At 27.5% G+C, this 26,053-nt stretch overlaps 3 protein-coding genes across 15 annotated transcripts; all 3 read right to left on the bottom strand.

Moving 5' to 3' along the window:
- Positions 1 to 1,612: 1,612 nt before the first annotated feature.
- On the bottom strand, positions 1,613 to 10,133 carry LOC132929587 (troponin T). 5 transcript variants are annotated; one of them, XM_060995041.1, is made up of 12 exons: positions 9,975 to 10,133; positions 8,672 to 8,725; positions 7,582 to 7,599; positions 6,816 to 6,842; positions 6,159 to 6,186; positions 5,702 to 6,046; positions 5,379 to 5,600; positions 4,895 to 4,987; positions 4,710 to 4,790; positions 4,238 to 4,316; positions 1,991 to 2,127; positions 1,613 to 1,903 (listed from the first exon to the last, which is right to left on the bottom strand). In XM_060995041.1, the coding sequence occupies exons 2-12, from the start codon at positions 8,695 to 8,697 to the stop codon at positions 1,805 to 1,807; spliced, it is 1,155 nt and encodes a 384-aa protein (XP_060851024.1). In that variant the 5' UTR covers positions 8,698 to 8,725; positions 9,975 to 10,133; the 3' UTR covers positions 1,613 to 1,804. The 5 variants fall into 5 exon arrangements, with proteins under 5 accessions (XP_060851024.1, XP_060851025.1, XP_060851026.1 ...); XM_060995042.1 differs by lacking the exon at positions 4,238 to 4,316 and adding an exon at positions 4,568 to 4,646; XM_060995043.1 differs by lacking the exon at positions 6,816 to 6,842.
- Positions 10,134 to 10,670: 537 nt separating this feature from the next.
- LOC132929585 (probable dolichyl pyrophosphate Glc1Man9GlcNAc2 alpha-1,3-glucosyltransferase) lies at positions 10,671 to 14,908 on the bottom strand. Of its 2 annotated transcripts, none has more exons than XM_060995036.1 (8): positions 14,453 to 14,908; positions 14,061 to 14,333; positions 12,821 to 13,022; positions 12,519 to 12,740; positions 12,352 to 12,457; positions 12,144 to 12,277; positions 11,544 to 11,683; positions 10,671 to 11,478 (listed from the first exon to the last, which is right to left on the bottom strand). In XM_060995036.1, exons 1-8 carry the CDS (start codon positions 14,509 to 14,511, stop codon positions 11,121 to 11,123), a joined length of 1,494 nt encoding a protein of 497 aa, XP_060851019.1. In that variant the 5' UTR covers positions 14,512 to 14,908; the 3' UTR covers positions 10,671 to 11,120. The 2 variants fall into 2 exon arrangements, with proteins under 2 accessions (XP_060851019.1, XP_060851020.1); XM_060995037.1 differs by having other exon boundaries at positions 14,805 to 14,901.
- Positions 14,909 to 17,314: 2,406 nt separating this feature from the next.
- LOC132930310 (T-complex protein 11-like protein 1) lies at positions 17,315 to 23,732 on the bottom strand. 8 transcript variants are annotated; one of them, XM_060996100.1, is made up of 12 exons: positions 23,687 to 23,705; positions 23,542 to 23,620; positions 21,723 to 21,835; positions 21,504 to 21,656; positions 21,293 to 21,413; positions 21,112 to 21,225; positions 20,918 to 21,037; positions 19,017 to 19,140; positions 18,811 to 18,944; positions 18,559 to 18,743; positions 18,318 to 18,484; positions 17,315 to 18,252 (listed from the first exon to the last, which is right to left on the bottom strand). In XM_060996100.1, the coding sequence occupies exons 3-12, from the start codon at positions 21,803 to 21,805 to the stop codon at positions 18,050 to 18,052; spliced, it is 1,404 nt and encodes a 467-aa protein (XP_060852083.1). In that variant the 5' UTR covers positions 21,806 to 21,835; positions 23,542 to 23,620; positions 23,687 to 23,705; the 3' UTR covers positions 17,315 to 18,049. The 8 variants fall into 8 exon arrangements, with proteins under 8 accessions (XP_060852083.1, XP_060852085.1, XP_060852088.1 ...); XM_060996102.1 differs by lacking the exons at positions 23,542 to 23,620; positions 23,687 to 23,705 and adding exons at positions 23,047 to 23,200; positions 23,272 to 23,288; XM_060996105.1 differs by lacking the exon at positions 23,542 to 23,620 and having other exon boundaries at positions 23,658 to 23,732.
- Positions 23,733 to 26,053: the final 2,321 nt, after the last annotated feature.

The following is a 26,053-nucleotide window of genomic DNA, read 5'->3' on the forward strand; positions in this document are numbered from 1 at the left end:
CAAGTAGGAGTGCCAAAGTGCCATGCTTGGCTATAAGCCCACGACTACCTTATTTGTCTACCAAACTAGCGGTATAAGTTTACTAAGCATCAAAAACATAACAGGTAGGTAGGTACCTACTTATAGACTTTTCTCCTAGCCATGGTAAACTTAAAGGTCTCTGCTTGGTTGATATGTAATTCTTGCCTCTGTTATGATATATCAAACAAATCAATTATTGTAATAACAATTTAAAAAAAAAATGAGTTAAAAATATTTTAAAACAAGTATATTAATATGATGTTAGATAAGACTAAAAATATATAATTTTACTAAAATAATTTATTTATTTTTTACCCCATCCACCTTTTTACCTTATTTTTATTAACTTATTACACATCCTTTCAATTTCTCGTTTGCATAACCATATTCGAAAAACTAACCTTTCACAAGTCACACCCACACGCATGGTGATGAGGTTTACTAATAGATGATCCGTCATTCCTTTCGTATTTTACAGTCAGTTTTATCACAACTAAAATTGTATTTATAATATTTTCTTTTTTACTGTTATATAAAGTACACTTAAAATGGTATATAACTTAATAAGTCGGTAAATACTACGGGAAAATCCCAACATCTTTGGAAATAATTGCGCCTCAGAATCCACCACCACTTCTACATTTAAGTTGCGGGACTGCCCGTTTAATAACGTCTGCAATTTTATTTATTAATCTGCAACTATTATGATTGGTTTTCGTGTATCGATTAGGCTTAATAGGCTTTTGGTCCTATTTAACTTGATGCTATTTCGTAACAAACTAACAACCGTGTCTAAAACTTATAAGTCATAAGCGATTTATTAGGTATGTAGGTAAGTTTATTATTTAACTAAATAGTAAATATAGACTCTTTGAGTACTCGTAAAGCTGGTACAGCCACACCTAATTCGTTTCAAGCCCTACTCAATGCCTTAGAAAATATATTAAGACAATAAAATTATAATTTTAACTAACTAAATATAATATACATAAATAGAGAGTAATCATATGCAATTATCAGTGTAGCTATTCATTAATCATTATTTTCACATCCTTCCTAATTAGGTATAAGTATAATATTATATATTAATATTTAATATAATATTATATTATAAGTTATAACCGTTTGAGATTTAAATTACTTTTTTCCATCAATAATATATTAATTTTTTTTTAATTCACTAAACAATTCCGAATCTCATATAATAGATTGTAGGTACTGAACACGGTATTTTAGGTACCCTTTTATATATATATACGTTTAACGTATAATATAAGATTGTATAATTGTATATACACAAATAAATATAATATAATAATATTAAACAAGACGTTTTTAATGTCGGTTATAAATTTAAAAATATCAAACAAACTTCATCTATAGAAGTCAATAAATTTATATAAAACATTTAAAATTAAATTAAATACGACTCGTTTAAATTCACAAGTTTTTTTTTTCAATAAATTATATTAAGGACAATAACGGGATTGACAATAATAATATGTCCCGTCCGCGCCAATAGTATCGCCGATTGTCGTCCATATAAATAAATTCCTATATATTATACTTAAATACTTAATAATCTATAAACTTCATCCTCAAATGTTTATTGTTAATCTTTTGTCCTGTACAAACAAACAGTATTTAAATGGTACAATTATTCATTTAATAAATATTTTTTACATTGAGGCAGGAGTATATAAGTTAAATTCATTTCATTCGTGATTTTTTTTTTTTGAAATATTGGTCTTTCAGATATTTTTTAATTGCGGAATTATAATTATTATTCTTCCTCTTCTTCTTCCTCTTCCTCTTCTTCTTCCTCTTCCTCCTCTTCTTCCTCCTCTTCCTCTTCTTCTTCCTCCTCTTCTTCCTCTTCGACCTATAAAATAATCGCAATGGATTAATAAATAACATTTAACAGACAATCATAAACTAATATCGTGGTAAATATCACAGGTATATTTACTTCTTCTTCAGCTTCTTCGTCGTCGAGGCCAAACGGTTCTTCGTCTTCCTCGTTTTTCTTGAGCTCTTCTTCTTCGGGTGTGTCTGGGTCATCCTTCTTCTTGCCCGGACGTTCGCCGAACCATTTCGGTAACCGTCCTGCGAAAACGGCACGCAAGAAGTTTAATTAACATGTTTTTAGATCAGAGAAACACGATTTTTTCTGGTTTCGTAAAATTATTGATGAAAAAAGGTAAATAGGTATATAGGTAAGTTAGATGGTAAGGGATATATTCATTCATAATTAACGTGAAATACATATAATGGCAAAAAAAAAGCAGTAAAAGGTGAATAATTCTGGTAAATTCTCGACTTCTCAATAATTAAGTGAGAGACAAACAATTTAATTTAGTTATAATTCTTTGTGGATAGCTGTCAGCTGATATACAATAGCTAGTTACTACTTACATATAAATCTTTACATTATACCAAACACGGATTAAGAATCGATTAGGCCCTAGGATACCATAAACTTAGCGGGCCCCCTTAAAACCTTAACTTCAAAAATTGTATTATTAAATTTTAAAGACCGTATATTATTATTGTAAAATTTGTACAGTACAATATACAATATACATATATATATGTAAGCCAATTATATAAGGCTATATAAATTAATAATTTATTGTACACATATTTTGTATATATATATTATATAAACGCTGTATTTGTTATTAAAGAATTATAACTTTAAATTTTCTTCTTTGGCAAATTGTTGTATAGTTTCATTAAAATCGATCAATTGCAAAATATCATTTTTTGAGTTCACTATCATTAAGTTAAATTTTCTTGAATCTAGTTTGCTCTATTTTTATTTTTTGTTCTTGTTGACTTGGAAAATGTTCTTTAGGCTAAACAATTGGCCACTGGGATAGTTAAATATAATCAGAGCAATTAAAATGTTTCGAAATACTTCCTGCAATGATTTTCTGTAAAATCATTTTAATATTATGTATGGGTACCCAATATGTGTGGCGGATCCAAGGGAGGGGTAAAAGGGTAAATACCCCCCTTGAGCTTATTATATTTAAATTTTATAAATTTATAAAAGTATAAAAATGTTGTCATTGATACCAGTTTGTAAGAATAAATTCTAAATGGTGAATATTATAATAAGTAAATAATATAAGTAATTAATATTTATATTAATAAGTATGTTATTAAGTAGGTATGAATAGTATCTGATGGATATATTTTAATTACCCCCCCCCCCTTGATGAATTTCTGGATCCGCCCCAGTGGGTACCTCATATAAATAAACCAAAAATACCTAATATAAATTATTACTATGCTATCAACTATTAGAAATTAGGATATAAATTTAATATTTATTATCATTTAGTAATTTTTTGTGATATAAAATTAAGAAAATTTTTATTTTATAATTATTAATTACCTACTAATTACTATATCCACTAAAATCATTTTTTTTTAGAACTCTTTTAAACAAATTAAAAAAATATATTTTGGAGATAAATATGAGCCCTCAAAATCAATGGGCCCCGGGACCGTGACCCACTTGGCTCCCCTTAATCCAGGCTTGCATTATACTGTTGAGACGTCGAGAAACTACTGTAATAATATTGTTATGACTTTACCTTGTTGTTGAAAGTGGCAAACAGTAAATGTTTACATGTTTGTTTTTATAAACACGGTAGGTAAGTAAACGATCAATTTTTGTATAACAATCAAAGTATTTAGAATTATTAATAGATCAAGGATTGTGAAAAAAATTCTTAATTAAAATTGTCTAAGAAAATCTTTTCTACATAAACATCAAATAATATCTTTATTTGAAATCAGCTATAATTTGGCAAGCTAAATATAAAACAGAAAATATATGATGTATCATATGTGCGTATAATATAAATAATAATATGCGTAGGAATCTAACAACTGAAGATACAACGATTTTGAGAATCACCGAACAGTTTAAACAAGCTGTAAAATCTTTATAGCTTGTATTTTATACGATATATTGTGATTAATATACGTAAACACATACACTAAGTGAGATGGAATTTAACAGCGTGAATAATCAATATAATCACGACCAAAATTACTCGGTTACAGTGATTCATAATTCATAAGTCATAACTCATAAGTAACTTTAGAACGAAATCTAAATAACTTTGAAATCAAAAAATACGACGATGAACCTCTAGTATATTGTATATACAGACTATATAAAAGCTAGTTTATTACTTACCCTTAGCGCGGCCACCGAATTGGTCACTTTTTTCTGTCCATTGTTTTTCCATCGATTCTTTAGTGGTTTCCATATAACCCTAAAAAATTCAAACAAAAAAATAGGAAAAGGTTCGGGCATGCAGGTAAAAAAAAAAACACAAATTTGGCCAAAACTAAGTGTTATAAACACGGACATCTATAATCGGGTGTAATAGCCAATAGGCTGGGTAGGGAAACGAGAGAGAATATACAGATTTTGCATTACTCTTGATGGACAGTTATAAAATATGACAGGTTCTTTCTGGCTGTAAGGGAAAAGCATGCCGAAATTCGCTACATATTTACGTACTTCTACTTCTTTTCATGAATTGTTCGTATTTACGATTCCAGTTAGACTCGGACTTTTCGCCTATCAACTCTTCCAGACCCTATTTATTTCGTTAACATCTCTGTATAGATTATACGTTTATATAATATACGTGTACACTTACTCCTTCGAACAGCTTCTTTTTGTCATCATAAGACCTCGTATCCACTCGCCTCTCGTACTTGGAAGCGACTTGGATCTTGGGCTAAGTAAACGAATACAAACATGTTAAGCTAACGACAACCAAATAGTAGAGTCATATAATATACAAAATATATACGATCATTATGTTATATAATGCACACTTACTGGGTATTTGCCGGTAAGGGCTTCAGGGTCGAGACCCTTCTTTAGGGCCTTGTGGCGGAGTTGTTGCTTCTGACGTTCTTTCAACTCTTTCAACTGAAATACAAATAATTATTATTGCATTAGATACCAAAATATTACGACTACTAATATATGGGAGCTTAAAATATACATACAAAATACAAAATATTATATAACCCAAGCGCGTAGCCAGGGGGGTGTTATACAGATGTAGTAACACCCCCCGCAGCCGTGGTATATACTCGTAGATTTACATTTTTTTTTATTAATAATAATAATATTTAAATTTTTTCTTATAAAACATTATCTATTCACTTGTAATGCGTTTGTACAATAAAGACAATAAAGTATACGTAAAGTTATTAATTTTGTATGTATAATTTTATCAATTAATTTTTAATAACACCCCCTCCCCTTTGAAATTCCTGGCTACGCGCCTGATCATCTACAGATAATAAATACTCACGTCGTAATCTTGTCGCTTCTGTCTTTCCTCCAAATCGTACTTTTCTGTTTCCAGCTTGATGATCTGGTCCCAGAGTTCGGTGGCTTTGAATTGGAGTTTTTGCACAGAGAATCCTTCGATGTTCAACGGTTTGATTCTGAAGCTCAACGATATTTTCTTTTCTTCTTCGATCTGTTCTCTGGTTTTGTTGCGTTCAAGTTGGGCAGATGTCATACTCAATGCCTATAATATAATATTATGAAATATTAAACAAAATAATTCAAATTACATTACTGTAAGAAAACAAATCAAGTTCCTCGACAACGATTGAATTAAACACTTACGCCTTCTTTTTTGCTGATGGTGAAGTTGGGTCCTTTTGATTTGTTGGTTTGTTCCTTAAGAGCAGCCATCATAGCTTGCCGTTTTTTCTCGGCCTCTTCTAGGCGTTTACGTTTTTCTTCGATGTCTTTCTGTTTCTTTTCCTCGACTTCTCTCTGTCTGCGTTCTTCTTCTTGCTTCTTTCTCTCGGCCATTCTTTTCTCTTCTTCCGCTCGCATAACCTTGCGCTTGGCTTGTTTTTCCTTCAACTTTTTCAAGTCGTCTTCTTCCTTTGACCGCTGTTTGCGCCATTCTTGAATGTACTCTTTAAGCTGCTCGTCTAAGGCTGAAGATTTTAATTCTTGCCTCTGGTTAAAATCAAAAATCATTGGTCAATTATAAAAATAATTCAATACAGCTAGGCAAAATGTAAATATTTATGAAATTACATAAAATATTAACAGAAAATAGACCAATTACCTTAACGAATTCGGGATCTCCATCTCCACTAAAGTTTGCAAAAAGAAAAAGTAAAAGAAAAATATATATTAGTTTCGATATCAATACATTGTGTTTTTTATGGGTTGATGACACTGATGTTATTTTCCCCTGCGGGGGGCTTGTTATTTATAATGTGTGATTAATAAATGGGTCATTTGAAATTTGGCACCAGTTAACTGTAACAGGATATATTGTCAGAATAAAAATAATTTTTAGTAACGATGCCATGTGGCCTATAGCCAGGCAAAATGAATAAATAGTAAAGACACGCAAAATTTATTGTTAAAAAAATTTGCACACAAAATCAGTTTTATGTATGTTTATACTTCAAAACACATATTAAATTAGTCAAGTAAAACTTCGTTTTTAATCGTTCTATATCTAAACATACAAAACATCTTAATATTACTATATCTAATATTTTAGAATAAACATCTAAAGTTTCTAATTTCCAATGAACTAATAAAATTAATATTTAATACCATTTTGTCTACATTCTAATTTTTCTACTAAACAAAATACTGCATAAACTAAAGGCTTATTGTATGGATTTTCTGCACTAAGCCTTTTCTACTTTCTACTTTAGAATCAACTCAGTACATATTTTTACTTTAACTCCCACTGCAGTAAACTTACTCTTTGCTTTTTTCAGGCTCCGGTTGCCTGCGCCAAAAATTGACGATTTAGACAAATTCCAAGAATATCACAAACATATATAGAGTGTACAGACGTTAATTTATATTTAAAAATTTTACTTTCTTTCAGTAGCTACTTCGTAAAGCTATTATATTAATTATGAAATCGGATATGATTGCATTTTAAACTACCTATATATAATTACAAAATAGTTATAAATAATTATATAATCAAAGTGCAATGTACAAAATATTCAACATTTTGTAGAATTTATATATTATTATAAAAATATATAGGTATATTTATAATGAAATGTAAAAATAATTACGACCACATTACGTTGTACACTCTATTAATAAGGAATAAGCCAAATAAACAATTCGGGTGCTCATACACAAAATCATTTGGCTTATAACGTATTTACAATTTTGAAAAGCGTGCAAAAATAAGCAAGTTGAAGCTAATGAAATAAAATCAAGTGACTGAAAATCGAAATTAAAATTGCAAGTGAATTCCTTGGCAAACATTTATTAATAAATCGTTTATATAACGCTATAAATTTTAAGTTCTTGTCACAGAGTTCATTTCTAGCTCAACATTTATATATATGTACAATGCATTTGAAATTGTTCTTTCAAACTCTTCACTCTCTACAGACAATTTTTTTGTATCTCCTACATTTACATTTTTACTCGCTAATCTTTTTCAAATGCTTTTGCAGTAGCAATTTAAAAGCGCAAAAATGATTTAATATTTTGAAACTTACGTTTCCTCTTCGGAATCACTGAAAAATAATATTAAGTTCAATGTAAAATGTATAAAATGTTTATGTGTACCTAATTACATTGATAAAGCCTATAATATTTAAAAATTTTCCTAGTTATATCTGCACTAACCATAAATATTCCAAAATAATATTTATAAAAAAATTGTGAAAACGTCCGTACTCATAATTTGTAAAATAGTAGTTTGTATAAGTGTTTTTAAAAGAGTGTTTACAAGAAAAATTGTATCAACTTGTCTAATAAAAAGTGTAGTTATCCAGACGTCATCACGATTTTTAAAGTTATTTTTCACGTGTCAGTTGTTACAAAAATATAAGTAAAGGTAATAATTTAGGTAAGAGAAAACAAATTTATCTTAGATAATAGAAAATACATAGATTTAAAAACAATAATAAGTATACACTAAAGACAATGAACGTAATTACAGTATAATAGAAATATCGATGTAGAATCTATTATCTAATTCTATTGGCAGCTTATACTACACAATATTTATAAATATTTTATTATTTTGTTAGAAATGGACAATCATGCACAAGTCAACTTTTTATATGAAAAATCAATTCGATTTACTGCCATATAAATACTAAGAATGTCGTGATTGTCGAGTAATTTAAAACATAAAAATAATGATAATAATATAGCCTGGTAAATAAAATAACAAGGTCGTCGAAAAATGTGTAAATATTACAATAGATCATAGCAATTTGTAATAGTGCAGTATTGGAATGAAACTTGATCTGAACAGCAGGGTCATAACTGTCTATTCATTTTACGTAGATAATGCAAATTTCACTATACTTGTCTACCCACTATTCAGGGAGTGAAATTATTTAAAATACATTAGCGTAAATTATAAAATATATGCGATGTACTTATTATATTAAACGAATTAAAATCATAACCCAGGTCCCAGATAAACAATAATATTCGTGAATATCATTTACTAACGTATTCCTTATTACAAAAACAGTTCAATTATCCAACCTATCTTGTTGTATACCTAGCTAATAAAATACTATATTCATCTGCAGTAGAAATATTATTATTTAATTTTATAAAACGACTTACGTGTACACTTCTTCTTCGTCAGACATGATTAAGCGTGTGTCTAGGGCCTAGTCTCTGTAAACAAATAAAATCCAAATGAAAACCCGTTCGAAACGTGTAAATCGCTAGTTTACGGAATGGGTAGGTATCTCGTTCACCCTATCCCTAGCGGTTTTATTTGAAAATGTATTTCTCGCGGAGAAACGACCGATAGACGTTAATTCTGAAAATATGTGGGAGGGATCGGCGGCAGTGTATCCCGTTGATATTAATAGCTGCTGCCGGTTCGGGCTGCCAACATTGCCTTTTTACGACCCACAAAATCCTAACGCATCTATTTATATAAAACGCGCATAGTATACCAGTGCGTATATAGTATTATGCAGAGAGACAAATCGTTCGGGATTTCAACAGTAATACAATATAGTAAAACACATATTATGGTCCATTATTTTATATAGTTGGATGCGCGATTCGCGGATCGGTTTTCTAAACTATCGCCGGGAAATCTATCAGATTCAATATCGAAACATAAATTAATAAATAAATACCTATCAAATATATCAGTATATCAATCACCTTAAAATCCTATATGGACCAGCAAGAACAATTTTTTTTTGTCAACAAAAAACTATATGATTAGTAATATTACACTATATACACTGTATACTAAAGCAGACAATTTTACATGGGTACTGCGAAAAAATTCTCTAACACATAATATGCATCCAACAGCCCCGACGTCTGTTGTAGGTTTTTTGCACCGAATAAATGTGGTGACTGGTGAGACCCCTCGCGATTGTGACGGTCTGAATAAATACTCAAGGAAAATTCAAAACTGCTGCTACTATTTAATTTAACAAGGATATTAAACATGGTCATGGTATGTGATCGAAATATATCGTTTTCCGACGCGTGGACGAAAACAGAAAAACTCCTCTATTCTGAAGCAGCCAACATGAAACGCATATTTTTAGGTAGGTATATTATTCAAAGACGGAACGACGTTAACCCGATGAACGAACACTATAGGTTATCGATTTCATCGGAAAATGTTATGTTTATTTCCGACGTCGTCCTTCATCACCTATACCCTCGATCGAATCACGAATACTCCAACGTGTGATTTTTGGTGGGTTCCTTCACACCGTCACGAAATCTCCCGATGTTTGTGAATATACATACACATATAGTAAAATAACAAGTAGATTTCATTATTAAGCGTCTGGCGGACGCATTTACAACGATACATCAACGAAATTTAGAGTACAGTAAGTCATAGTATTGTGTTATAATTTATATTATGAATGGATGGTGTACTTACAAAAATATAATATATGTATAACGCGACGGAGGTCCCACTAACGTCTCCGGACGACTGTTCGCCGTTCGGATTCGAGATCGGCAATTAAGCTCGTCCCCACCAAACCGGGGCTCGCGGACAGGAAATCTATCCGGGATATTTTTGGCATTTTCCAGTTGTATCGTATATAAATACGTGCATACTAGATATAGATATCATAATGTTTTGCGTATGGAAAACGCGGTAGGAAAAAAACGATAATAATAATGGTAATAACGAGAAGACGACGAAAAAGACCATTTGATCCTAACTGACGGGTCGGTGGTGGGGGGGAGGCTTTCAAAAGTGTGTCAAAAATATTAACGCACTCGCCGTAGGAATTTATTATTACATTAGGAGTATATCTGTGGTTTATTTTAGAATTCCCAGCGTACACGAACGTATTATTATCCGTCACCCAGAATGTTCGAATCTTTGCCGACGACGACGAATGATTAATAATTAACACCTTAAATGACATTTTATGTCATTCATCTTTATGCATTATGCACATGTATCATGTATAGTATAATTTGTATATGTAGGTATAGCGGGCTCTTTTTATTAGATAGGAACAGGCAATAGGCATTATACATTCACAATTTATATGTATATTGTATAATTATTTATTATACCTACATACATATATGTATTATATACCTATATATAGAACAATCATAAATGAAAATCTAATTATATTCAAGCAGAATTCATGAATGTCACACATTTTTTACAATACATATAACTATATAAGGCTTGGTATGTGGGTAATATGTTAAAATTAAAATAGTACTAATTTATTAACAGCTAAATAATTTACAATTTCTTAATAACTAGTATTGTTTTGTATTTTATATGTTCACATAGTAGTTAACAGAATAGAGAAAAATATAAACATGAATTTATGAAAATTTAAGTAATTTTCTACTGTGCAAATGTGCAATACCACAATAACATATATAAATATATTTTTAGTTAAATAATAAACATAAGAACAATAGATTTGAACTTTATAATCACATGATTGAAAAATTTTAAAACATTTCTTAATCAAATATTGATAAATCCTTATTTTTAAAATGCCCTCTTTCTTAACAGCACACGTGTAAATTATTAAAATTTTATAATTTATTGGCAAATATAATAAAAGTAGTACTTTATCCAACAATAAAAAACACCTATACTATTATGGAATGAAGTAAGCATCAATGGGAGAAATGGATATCTTTGATCAAACCTTAAAACCATCCATCCAACCTCGGTCAATAACAACAATGGTCCTAGACTTATTAAATACAATTTTTCTATACGATTCAATGATTTAAATTTACCAGTATTATACAAAAATGAAACATTAACTAAAAGTAATAGTGATTTAGTAATGAATTCAAATGGTTTAAACAATAATGGAAAAACAGAATATGTAGATATGGTTGATAGCATTGTAAACATGGAACAATCATTTGTAGAGGAAAATACTAGAAGTCTGTAAATAAAAATAAACATGTTTCTATTTAAGTATTAGATAATAAGAAACATTGAATGGCTTACGTTAATGGTATGACAGCTAGCAATAATGCTTTCTCGTGAACATGCCAACCAAACATAAATGAAGTCAAACCACATAACACAAGGCATCGGACAAAATCAATTGGATTTCTATTGGATTTCCAAAGTTTATATAAACATGGCTGAAAATGACAAATCAATATTTTAATAAATGCAATGGTCAATAATATATATCATATAAACAAAAAAATCAAAAATAGCATATTAGAATCAATAGAATCTTAACCATCATCTATAGTTTATTGTTATTTATTAAAGTGTATTATAAACACATTATACACCATTTGACCATTGATTGTTAAAACTTTCTTTATAATAGAAATCTAATTTAAGTATAACTATTATCTGATGAAGATAAGATCAGTACCAGGCAGCAAACAATTTTTGCCAGGCAAAGGTCAAATAACACCTATTTGGTCGAAGCAACTATCTGTACTATTACACTATCGTGTAGTGAGCCACACTTACCCATGTGCACAACTTAGCTACCCAGTAATGATCTCATTGTAAACAGAGTATATTTCTACAGAAAAATGTTTACTTTTTAAGTTCAGAACAAACAAGAAATAACCCAAAACTTACCAACATAAAAATTATTGTTAAGACAAAAGTAATCTGAGGAGTTATTGATGGCAAAACAGTGTGTTCGAATTCTTGAACTAAACCTCTTGTCATTGATGCTGAATTATTGTTTTTTATTAAATCGTAGTCTTTATCTGAAAAAATTCTTAATTAGAAAATTAGTATAGGAATATAAAAATTTATATCAAAAAATTGAATTTATAAATACATGTAATTTTAGCACCAATATCAGCTGTATTATACAAAGCCCAAAAATTTGGTGCCCAATAGGCATGTGATAAACCTCGTTTAAATGGAAATAGCTGTTTAAAAACCTAAAAAATAAATTAAATTATTAGAACTAAGGTTTATGTATAGTTAATATTCTAATAGTACCTGTAAAATTTGACCATTGAATATAAAAGGGCCAAATGAGATACTGGATACACCAAGAACTATTAAACCTAATTTTATAAGTCTTTTCAATGCAAATTGAATATTTTTTTGAAGACAAAAGTGTCTTAATAAATAAACAAAAAATGCTGGTGCCAAGTATAAATAAATATGTTTGAAATTTAACAAAACCGTAAACCAAAATGCACCTCGATAGTTTTCACTCTAGAAAAAGCAACAACATTAGCCAAAATAACACTGTCTATTAGAAATTTAAACTATAGTTTAAAAGTAATATTTTTTACCTTTAAAATGTGAGATATTGATATAAGTAAAATACCGAAAAGAAAGCCATTGTACTGAAAGTGTATTTGGTCAATGAGCAATAATGTTACATTAGCTATTAACAAGAGTTCAATGACAAAAACAGAAATGTTACTTTCATCCATAGGTTTTTTCTTTTTAGTCTTTGTTGATTTCACAAGTAATGCGATTGACTGAGCGCATCTAAAAATAATATCAATTTCATATTTATTATATAGTATATCAGATGTTTTGAAAATGTTTATCCATCGACCATCACATTATTCTATTAAATATTACTAGTTAAAAACTATTAAATTATTTTAGTTGTTAAAGAAATGTTATTATTTACATTTTCAAATTTAACTAATAAAAAACCACTCATAGTTTTATACTAGTATACTTAACAAGCTATTGCTCCATTTAATAAAATACATTATAGGTTAGATATATGAGAATTTAAGTTATGTATATGTAAAAAAAAAAATTAATTAAAATGTTATTTTTGCAATAAATATTCATAAAGTAATTAATGAAAAAATTTAGGACAACGATAAATAAATCTATAATAGGAAATTCGAAAGGCAATTTTAACACGTTGATGAACAGGACTGCTATCGTCAGGTACCTGGCTGTAATTTCAGCAACAGTCAAATTTTAACAAATTTTGAAAATGGCTCATAAAAATAAGTCATCTGTTTCATTTTACCTGACCATACTGTAAGTCATAAGTAGACATTAAATTTGTCTTAATACAATAAACTTATAACTAATATGGCTGCTATAGAGGTTATACCGTTTTTACGATTTTTAAATGTATAACTGTTATAGCAGTCATCATAGTATTACACCTTAAATTAGTATGACTGCTATAACAGTGACAGTCTGTTATCTTTATTGTTTATATTGGGTACTTCATAAATTTGAATAATATCATATTCTATGTAAATACTAATATTTATAATTTAATTTCAATCAATAGAAAAATATACTATTAGACTTAGCAAAGAGGAAATTTGTTTGCAAAATATTTAAACAGCATTGTTAATTTTAACTTATTTATTATTAACGGTTTTTAAGTTACTTTTAAAATGCTATGTTTAACTGTTTAAGTTAACACAAAATATTAATTAATATTGGGTTATTCATCTCAGTGGTAAAATGAAATAATATCTTAACATATAACAAGTATTTAATAGTCAAAATCATAAAACATTGTCATTCAATTTGAATGATATTTACTTTCGAGATCCATAATAAAACACAAAATCAGTAATGATGACGCTGAGCCGCTGAAAGAATACAGTGGCATTTGATGAATAGTTACGATTGTGTATTGACAACATGTCAATATCAACAAAGGCAGCAATTTGAGCTAAAAAGTATTCAAACCACGCAAACAGTGGAGGATAGTCGATTGTCCATTCCGAATGTTTAGCTGAATACCACTGCGATATGGGTAGACTGTACGTGGTGGCCAGCCAGTTGCGATGCACCTCGAAATCAGTTGAAAAACTGTCGAAATAAAATAAGACAACAATTTAATGAACATGATTGTGGATAAATAATGAGAAAAACAAAATTTTTTAAGACGGCGAATAACAATGACGATCCCACATTGGATTTCAACTCACTAGGATGGCAACAGGAGTAACTTCACGCACGTTATAACGACGTGCAAGGAAGTTGTCATTTTGAATTTGAAGACTACTGACTAGGTCAAGACATCACTGAAAATCCATAGTCGGCGTGAAAGACAAATTGTATAATTCCGGGCAGAATGTATTCATTTTAATAATAATAATGACTGTAATGGGCCCCGAGTATAGTTTGAAAACATGTTCAAAAGCGACGGCGTATAACTATTTCAAAACGATAAAGCCACGATGACTACATTACGATTGTCCACAAAGCCAGTAATCATTAATAATTATTACTATTTATTGATTTAACGTATTTAATATTTATGTATCGAGTACTTAGTACCTACGTACAACTAACGAGTAGCCACGAAACATCTTTATTGAGACGCGTTGTAGTCGTCAAGTCTAAACTCTAAACGTTACCGGTATAACGATTAATGATAAAATAATATTGTTATCACTCGCCCCATTTATCAAGTCACAGTTTCAACTTAGAATTATATAGGAGAAATGTTTTTTTAAAACGACGAAAGCGGTTACGTTTTTTAAGACAAGATTATGTCAGAGCTGCAATAACTACCTACCACATAACTACTGCCGTTCAAAATCCGATATCGTTAATTGTCAGTATTGTCACATTTACTATTGTCTGTCAGTGGAAAATTTTCTGTTACCGCGATTAGTGCTTTTATGACAAAAAGTCATTTTTATTATAATGCGTCTAAATCGATTAAAAAAAGTCTGGCGACAAGTGTCAATATATAAATTGTGGCAAATTAAAGAATTTTTTTCCAAATTTACGATTTTATAGCTTTCCAAAAGATGAGAGAGAAGAGAAATAAAAATAATAGTAATAATAATTGATTTTTTTTTATTTAAAATATAGAAAAAAATTTGATCCTTATCATATAGGTGTCTATTTTTTTTATAATACTTGATTTATTGGTATTTAATTTTTAATTTTATCCCTATAAAATAGAAAAGTACATATATAAATAATTGTAAGGAAAAGGAAACTTTAAAATTGAAATAAAATCTGACATTCCTAGTTTTGATTTACTTTAATAGTTTAAATTGTCAAAACATTTATAAAGTTATAAAATATTCTTCTAGCAATGATCTTGAAAGGTAAAATTTTATATTTGGTTTATTTTTACAGGAAACACAAGTTTATGTACAATTGAACCGGAAAAACTTTGCAATAAGTACATTTGTCATGAATATTTTCCACCTGATAGCTTCACATATTTTTCTATTAAACACCGTTTAATAAGCACTGCCATTGCATATAATTATAATGATAAATTTGAGAAACAATCATGTATGTCTTCAAACTTTGGTCAAAAACATTAATCTGAACAAGAATTTTTTTAAATATCAACTCCAGCTAAAACATATAAATAAAATCAAATATGGTAGAGTTAGTTTTCTCAAATCCACCTTCTTTACTCTCTACTCTCACTATTACTCAAAAAACTAATATAACAAATATAATACACATGCCTAACCCAAATTTAAAAAAAAATTGATTCAATTGAAATAGATAATCCTAGAAAATTGAATTTAAAACAAAAATTACAACAAAAAAACAAAACAATTCATAATAAACTAGTTCATATTTCAAAATTAAAAAAAAAAAATAATTTTAAAAACTTAATAAATATGCATAAATTTTCTTCTGTAAATTCCAAAGCGATGGTGACTATGCAATTAAAAGATAGGTGTTCATGGACATTAAATGAAAAATAATTAGCTTTAAATTTATATTATAAATCACTAGCAGCATACAAATTTGCATGTTCGCAAACCATTGACTATTCGATATAAAATCAAAATGTTGAACCTGGTTTCAGTAAATTTTTTTTTAGTCAACTTCGAAAAAAAAAATTTAATTATCTGATTGCTGATTATAAAAAAAATGTTTCCTATTTGTTTTGATGCGATATATTTAAAAGAATTAGTAGAATATTACAAAGAATTTGACCTCATTAAAGGTTTTTTAAGACTTTGTAGTCATTACGAAAGGACCAAAAAAGTGCTAACAGTGTTTCAAATATTTATTTACAGTGGAAAATTTCGATTGCATATTTTCTTTTTCATTCTGGAATAAACAAATAATTTTAAAAATTTGATACAAGATGTACTTAAGAACTGATTTAATGTTGAATTGTGTCTAAAATTTCTAGTCTGTGATCAAGGCATACACAATCAAAGTACTTTAAAATTATTAAATATTTCTGAAGATAGGCCATATTTTTTATTAACAACAATAAAATATTTTATTTGTTTGATGTACCACATTTACTTAAAAATGTAAAAAATATGCATGTTACATAAAAGGTGATTATTATAATGTAATTTAATTTGATGATAAAAAAATATAAAAAACAATTATAAAAATATTTGCACAAAAATAAAATCAAATTTCAATAAACTGATTTGTTCTATTTATTGTCATAATTGTATAAATCTACTTCTACTGTATCTAAAGTCCAGTAAAAAAAAAAAAACAGTTTTTACTGAAATGTAACATTTTGTAATAAAATAAATAATTACTCTTTGGTTACGTATAGCACGATGTATTAGTGTATTATATATTGAGGCGATAGTGCGATACTAAGAAAATATCGGCTTATTGATGTTTCTGTCACAGTCATAAACCAGTCCAGGAATATGTTTTATTTGCTATTGATAATAATTATAAAATTTTCATACAACGGTACTTATTGACAGATTTTATAAACACAATTTTAGTCACTAAAAATCCCTAATTCATACCAACATTTTTAATTTAATTATCATTAATATATTTTGTTAATTCCTTAATTAATACTCAATAATAATAATTAATAATTATGAAATAAATCATGTTTTATATATTTTAAAATTCAGTACGCATTAGTTTCTATATAAAATTAAATGTGTATATCTATTTACTAAAATTAAATTAGTATAACAATACTTGAGCTTATAAACTTTAGAACAATATTGAAAATATCAGTCAGGGTTAATATAAAATATTATAGTTATTATATGATTACAATACTATTACTAAAATTTGCAATAATAAATAACAACTGTATATTCCTACATTATTTAAATTAATTTAAAGGGATTCAAGTGTACAGAGTATAATTCCATTTATCAACAATTGATCATTCAAACAATATAAAATAAATTCAACAGAATAGTATAACAAGCTAGTGTGTGTATAAATGTATTTTGTCATAAATATTTTACAAAGATAATTTTTAAATGTTTATTAGCTCACTAATAAGAGCTATATTATAATAGTATAATAATAATTTATAATAACCATTAGTAGAAATTATAGTATAAGTGATATTAGATATAGTGCTAATAATGATTTTTATACACATTGAAGGATTAAACTGTAAAATAATATTAATATTATATTATACCTACAGTAATAAAATGTGATCCCATAATGTTCTAGATTTTAATTTGGTCACAATTCATGTTCCATAAAAATAAGTCAATGATTTAAAAAAAGTATTAGTTTAAAAGTTAGATGAAATAAAAGCTAATATTAATTTTTAGTTTACTTGATTTGAGAGACAATTAAATCTAATCACATTGATTCAGAAGATTTTTTAATATATCATCATAAAATTTGGAGAATACTTTTCTATTGTATGTGATAAGATGCAAAAAACTGCCAGTAACGGCTGCCAATTCATCTTTGAATGCAGACAAACCAAGTGGGCATTGCTGGGGAACTGCGTTGTCGGAACTAATAACTGCAGTAATAAACTCCTTGAAACGCTTCTCTACAATAATCATATGAAATAAAAAATTAAAACACTATTATTTATATTGAATCACAATATATTACCAACTAGAGTTTTTATTTTATTGTCAGGGTTTTGGATTAACAAAACTTGAGTCTCAAGTGTATTGATCATATCTGGTAAAACAGGTGGTCCATCTGGATTAAATATGCACAAATGCTTATTGCAGCAAAGAACAATATGTTCTACAATATTTGACAAGACATTTTTACTAAAAAGAGAAAAATTAATGGAGTTAATAACCTACTATTTACAAATTAATACAGTCAATAAAGTAATCAATACTTGTTGGAATCATTTTCTTTCAGGACAGATAAAATAAGATTTTTCAAATTTTTTTTGAATTCCATATTATTAGGCATAATAGATGTAGTTGTTGATATTGTCACAATAAATGTAGATGCTGCGAGAATCAAAAGATTTAGCATTTTATTAGTTGCCAAGTATCGATCTTTATCCAACGATAAAGCCTGAAAATAAAAATCAACTATTTTATAAACATAACCTTAATAATGCATAGCATTTTAACTTTATTACCTCTGGGAATAAAACATGTTCATCCCAATCAAATATTTCCATATAAGCTCGAACGACTATATCGTGATAAGATTCTGTAGTCTTTTCAAAATTAATATGGCGTTTTAACCACTCAGCAGTCAGATTTAAGGCATCTGTTAATAATTTTCAATGAATAAAAAAAACTTTTAGTTGAATATTACACAAAATAAAAAATTGGGATTTACCTGGCTTAACTTTTAAATACTCTTCAAATTTCTCACGTTCATAATCAGCACTACAGGCATTTAATGCTCGTCGCTGTGCAGTTATTGTGAAATTTGCCATGTCAAGTTTCATCAAACTCAAATTCTAAAAACAAATATTTATTAATATAATATATAAGAACTCAAATAGTTACTAATTGTTAAGTAAAATAAATACCAATGGCATCCAACATATATATTTTAATTTTTAAATACCAATATTTAAATTAATAAGTAGATGTCTTAACTTAAACAACTGTTAATGTAAACAACAGTCTACCAAAGCAGTAAAGCACTAATAGTAATATTACAATATATTACATTTTTAAAATAGGTATCTAATAATTAGTATAATATTTTCAAAAATGAATAGCAATTTAATTTACTTAAAAATGTTAATAGTTATAGTCTATGAGTGAAATTTCAAAATAAAAAATATGTATAAAATATAAATGTTGTACAAAGTACTCATTAAATTATTGAATAAATGTACTTTTTTGTCTCAAGAAAAATGTCTATACTTGTATATTTTTAATAATTTGCCATAAATAAATAAAGAATTTGATAATTATAAATATTCTGTAAATATTAAATTATATTTAAACATCTAATTTATTTTAAATTATAAGTACTTTGCAAATAAACTTAATCTATTATTTGCTTTTAACACTATCAGATCATTTGATCAAATTTCGAATTAGAATAATCTAACTTCCTTCAACCTTATGTTATCATAAAATTAATTTTTCTAAATCTTTGTATGATTAATTTTTATTATAACTATTTTGCATAAGGAATTTGTTAAAAAAAAAAAAATAATAATAATACATTTATAATTTATTTAAAAATAATGATGTAAATATACATAATATACGGATTACTTAAATTTCAACTATGCAACCAAAAATTACATATCACTTAGGTGTCCCGTAGTTACGTACGACCTAAGCAATTTGCAGTGCCCTTAAAGTGTCAGACTATGCATACGGGTGTAAGACTTATTTATAATTTATCTTTTTACTTACATTTTTTAATGATAATTATATGATTGAAAATGTTAAAATAATTTTAGTAAATTTTAATTGCCACATATACTGAAAAGCAGAATGTCAACAGTGTTTTAACCACATTACCATTCGATCAGAGAACCCTCATCAAAAATTAAAATAAATTACATATGATTATAATGTTACAAAAAATAAATGTATGCATTTAAAATAAAATTTAATAAAAATAAGCCATAGCGTATTGAACAAACCTTTTGAAACTGACATTTATTTTACAATATAGCACTAATTTTTATTTTTATTAAAATTGTAAAATAATTATTAATCTGCTTTAATTTCAAACTAATATAAAAATAATAGAATAAGAAAATTTACCTTTTTTATGTTATATAATATCTTCTATCTTCATATATAATATAACAGTTTCCACCTATTTTTTTTTTTTTAGATTATTTTATTGAACAATCTATATCATAGGAACCTTGTCAATGACAATTATTTCCAACTATTTTAGATTACATATTACATTTAAAAGACTATTTCTAACAATTTATTGTATTAAATACGCTAATTAAAATTATTTTGCATTAATTTAATATTATAATTGTTAACCTTATAAAACTGTTACTAATAATAATATGTTATCTCATAATTTATTCTGTGGTATAATAAAACATTTAGATTAATTATTCAGACTATCATATAGGCAATTATTTCATTTCACTAATTAAATTAATTATTGCAACTATTATTATAATAACAAATTATTAAAATTACTTAATCAAAGTAAATAAAATAATAAGTAGACAAGTAAATATTATTTTATCAGTTGCAAACATTCAAGTAATTATTTGATTCTATAATTTAGTAATTTACCTCTGTTATTCCTTTAAATATATCAACAGGATCATTTAATTGTGATAGTGCACGTATTGAATCGTCTCGTACTGGAGCACATATTTTTGACATCAAATTCAGAATAAATTTTGTATAATACTAATGACAAGAAAATATATAAGTTAAGACAATCAATATTTCTAACTTTATTGGTTATGTTATTTTATAGTTACGTCAAAATCTAAAGAGTTATTGTCTATCTGTGTTTGTATAAGCTCTACATCTAAAACTTGACTAATTTCTTCTTTTAATTTAGTATGCTGGTCCAACAACAAACTTGATAAGCTCTATAAACATTTTATTTTCTTAAAATTAGTAAAATTACTAAAATAGTAAACAAAAAATGTTACTTACTGTTCGTATTTCGGATAAAAGTGTCATAGCCTGAGTGTATTCGGGGGGGTCATTGTTTAATTGCTCCCGCAACAACTCCCAAAATGCTTTGTGCATTGTGTCTTTGACTTGTTTCATTAAACTGATAGAATAAAACACATTCATAAAAAAATAAAAAAGAATTATACATGTTATGTTTATAATACTATGTTCAATTAATTACTAGTTTTACCTATTATTTGGTGGTTCTTGAGGTTCCAACTTAAAATTTTCATTAACAGCTATCTCGTGGACAAGAGCAATATCTTCCAATTTTTTTGCAGCTAGCATAATTTCAGGTAATGATAAGAACCTTGGAGGTGAAGCAGCAGTTATATTATTTAACCTGAAGATTATAATAAAAGATATAAAATAAATAAAAAATAAAAATACTATAATCTTAAACTATTACATTTCTTGACGAGCTCCGGGAATAGGTCTATTTGGTGTTGATTTATTATCTTCATCATTATTGGATGTATTTTCTGAACTCATTTTAAATGTGTGTAAAATAAGATTTAATAACTGCAAGAAAAAAAAAATTAAAAAATTTTAAAATAAATTATTTATCTATATTTAAAAAATGTTTTGGTAAATTAGATTATTATAAAATAAATAAGTCAAAAACTTTTCAAAGTAAGCCAATAACCATTATACATTTTAAGGTACCTATATCTATGTACATAGATTTGGTCATGATGTTTTTCTAGTTATTAGTAATATTGTTCAACACAAATAGCTCTAATAGAATAAATGATAATAACCCAATACTCATTTTTGTGTATTTCATTACAAAAATGTTCTATATGATATTACATTATTGCCTTCGGGAAGAATTTTTCTATGTTAACTATATATTAATTCAATAATGGATAATAATGGCTTTTATAGTAAAATAAGTATCAATAACAAAATTTAACCAATCAAATACCACAAATTAGAAATATTAATAATAGACATTATATTTTTTAGAAAGCATTCATCATAATAGATACGACTTTCCCATAACAATATTAATTATGTATAAAATATAAATTATGTAAAATTATATCAGTTTAAATAACTAAAATCAAAAAAAAAATTTTAATTTTCCTAAACCGTTAACTAAAAATTATGAATATTGAAATTATTAATAAATTGACACCAAATATGAGGAAATAAACTAAATTACATTTTATAAAACAAAACAAAAAAAAATTACTTTAGATTTATTGCTATCTAGATATAATCCAAAATAATGTATAATATTTAGTACCTTTTTGAAGATTAATCAATATACAGAGTACTTACATAGTAGGTAAATGAAATTAGATGACAAAAAATAACAAAATAATAAAATAGTAAAAAAAAATTACGAGTCTTATTAAGTACGTACAGAAAAAATATTTTGTAGTTTTTGTGAAAAGCGGAGAGAAAATTAATAAAATTAAACACAAAAATGTATCACAACTGAATGGAAAATGGAAATATATACGAGAACAAAATGTGGTGTCGTTTTAGCAGTCACAAAGGAATTGACCAAGGACTGGCAATCAATGAACCAGGAATAGAGTCGATACTGTTAATGTTGATAATATTATGTATATAATACATTAATACACCTTTTATGGTCATAGACCTTGCTACTATTGTTTTTAGAATTTTCAATACACGGAAATTTACTATTTCGTCAACAACTACTCCACGTATTTTAACTGAAATCAGTTTTTGGGAAAAATAAAACCATCAAAACTAACCGAAATCCTTAGTTCCACAATATAATTGGATACAGAACACGAATCCGGAGTTGTATATTATTGTAAATGGAATTGTTATGTATTTACGTATATTATAACTAGCAGAGGCGTGAATAACGTCAAGCCAAATTTCCGAGTCGTTAATCGATGGCTTCTACACAAAAACGTCATAAATAGTTATTACAATGGTTATGATTAAGTGATATGAGTATACCTATGACTCACCTTCCGAGCTGTAAATTTCCCGGAAAATTACCTATAGCGAAATTGAAAAATGTATACTTTGATAGTACAAAATAAAATAAAAAAAAGTAATCGAATTTGTGAAATGTTTTCATACAATTTATTGTGATATTTTTTTACTAAAATGATAATAGGTATTTTAAAAAATATATTGTAAATTACTTTTTATATACATGATTATCGTGTTGTTACCTTATATTTAATATATTATTATAATAAAAATTATATAATGCCTTTACACCTATTCAATACCTTAAATCGTAAGTTCACTAAGTTCAGGACAATGTTATTGTTTATGCCGTCCACACTCCGTAACAGCTACAAGCTACAGCTGTTGATAAAGATAAAATAAATAATAATATTATTACCTATACTATTGTTTTCACTATAGATTTACCTACGATGATTCTCATTTATTTCATCTCAGTCCATGGTTCATACCAATAGCTAGATTACCGAAGGTAAATACTTGATACCAATCCACCGTAAAATTATCTCATGTTCACTGGTCACAGTGTTGCCAGTAGTCGTTTGAAAAATTATTGAATGACACATCGCGACAGCAGGACGAAATCATAAAATAAGATATTGGCAGTTAAAACCAATTGGTGGTTAAAACTTAAAAAATTATTATTTTATTAATTTTTTTAATTTAAATAACTCATATTCAAAATGTTTTAATGTTGTTAATTGTTGTAATACGGCATGTCGTGTTGTGTTTTACACTATAACTTACTTAACATTTTTATAACTTTGGTTATATAATAATGTAAATATTAATATCCTTTTTATTTTTTTGTATCGTTTTTACTTTTAAAGTATAATCAGCCGATACCTTCGCCGACTGCCGAGTATGTATCTACAAGGTACAGGTGAGTTTTTAAAACATATTTCGGATTTCTCTATAGATGGTCCACATCAAAATACATAAATAATATAAGTATTGTACAATTTCATAATATATTGATTAGGCATATTATCGCATCTATCTAATACCTATAAAATATTTTGTCGTTTTAGTTGTTTTACTCTATATTATTAGATAATTATATATTAATATTTAATACATTTAATGTATATTATATTTATCTAATACACCTTATGACTATAGGAATATTATACAGTTACTTTGTCGTCTTTTTAATTACCTATTTTTTTCTTTTCTGCGTCTACCTACTTTTTTTTTCGCCGTTTGACGTGCACGCCACTGACGCCACGATAGTGATAATAATAATAATATGTAAGGCATAAAATGTAACGAGGACAAACATGGAAATCTAAAAATTTATGCATTTTTTTTCTGAAAAAAATTTAAATCTATAATTAATATATTATGCGCTATGAATACATAATAATATTACATAATATGTCCAAATAGTGGGGACCTTTAAAGCCCCTTAAACCCTTTGGATCCTCGACTACAAACATATAATATACTATATATAATAGACTAAAATTAATTGTATTCATAATATGTGCATATTGCATTCAATAAACCGCGAACAAGTATCTATATTCCTATTTATATATATATATATATATATATATACGTACATATACAATATACATAACAATATATAGGTATAAGTAAATAATGTTATGATGTAGGTACCTATAATAACACTATAGTGCAGCTGGCGACCGGCTAAAATATAAGAAAAGAGAACTGTCTTTTTTTTACTTACAACCTGGTATCGTGTTGTGAGAACAAAAGAATATTGAAGAATATAATATTATACACGACAGTAGGACTTGACTATTACTTATCGTCCGTTAAAGTACAACTGCTAAACTGCACGACGACGATTCGCGTTCATTGTGATTGAATATTAAATACGCTAGCGGATAGCCCACCATCACTATACTGAAGGAACAAGCAGCATTGATTATAGGATACTAGGATAGACTATTCTGTAACCAGCGGTACAATAGGTACATAGGTAGGTACTCCAGAGTTTTAATAATCACAGTCTATGTGTATGAATCTATACCATATGGCCGCGTTTTAAAAAAAAATATTGTTTGAAAAGCATTTCGGTGGGAAATTGACAGATTGAACTCCAAAAATACGTGTTTGCTACACAGTATAGATATACAAATATAATACTACATCTTAATCTATGGTTCTAATAAATGGGTAAATAGTAAATACACGCTATATTAAATCGTTGGTAGATTTAAAAACAAAAATAATAATACGGCCAATGGAGGGGGGGGGCTTCAGCTCGCTATTATTAACTTTATTTGATTTGAAGTGTGCGTTTACTTAAAATTTTTTTTATGTACATGAATAGTGTAAACAAATGGATACAACATTTGTAATTTCAATTATTTATTTAAAAAATGAATTAACATAAATACCTATTTTACAAATTGTTTGAGATTTAGTCCATCATTCTCAATACATGACTGCAGACCACACATTAATTCAATTTGGGTAGCTGCTAAAACGTTTCCTCTTTGAATTTCTGTACAGGCATTTAAAATTTGATTTTTGAGGTCTTGAACATTTAAAGGAAGAGTTGAATAGACTACATTTTTCAAATGTCCCCATCACAAAAAAAATCTAATGGTGTAAGGTCCGGAGATCTAGCGGGCTAGATTTTCATATGTACTCTGTAGGTAAATTCTTGAACAACAAGTGCACTATGTGCAGATGCTCTATTTTGTAGGAAAAATACATTGGTTCTAGTTTCTATTAATGGCATTTATTTGCCTCTCCATTAAACACTTTTCGATTTCACCAATCATCCTTCTGTCTTAC

This window comes from Rhopalosiphum padi, chromosome 4, assembly GCF_020882245.1.
Source record: "Rhopalosiphum padi isolate XX-2018 chromosome 4, ASM2088224v1, whole genome shotgun sequence".
Classification (NCBI taxonomy): Eukaryota; Metazoa; Arthropoda; class Insecta; order Hemiptera; family Aphididae; genus Rhopalosiphum; species Rhopalosiphum padi.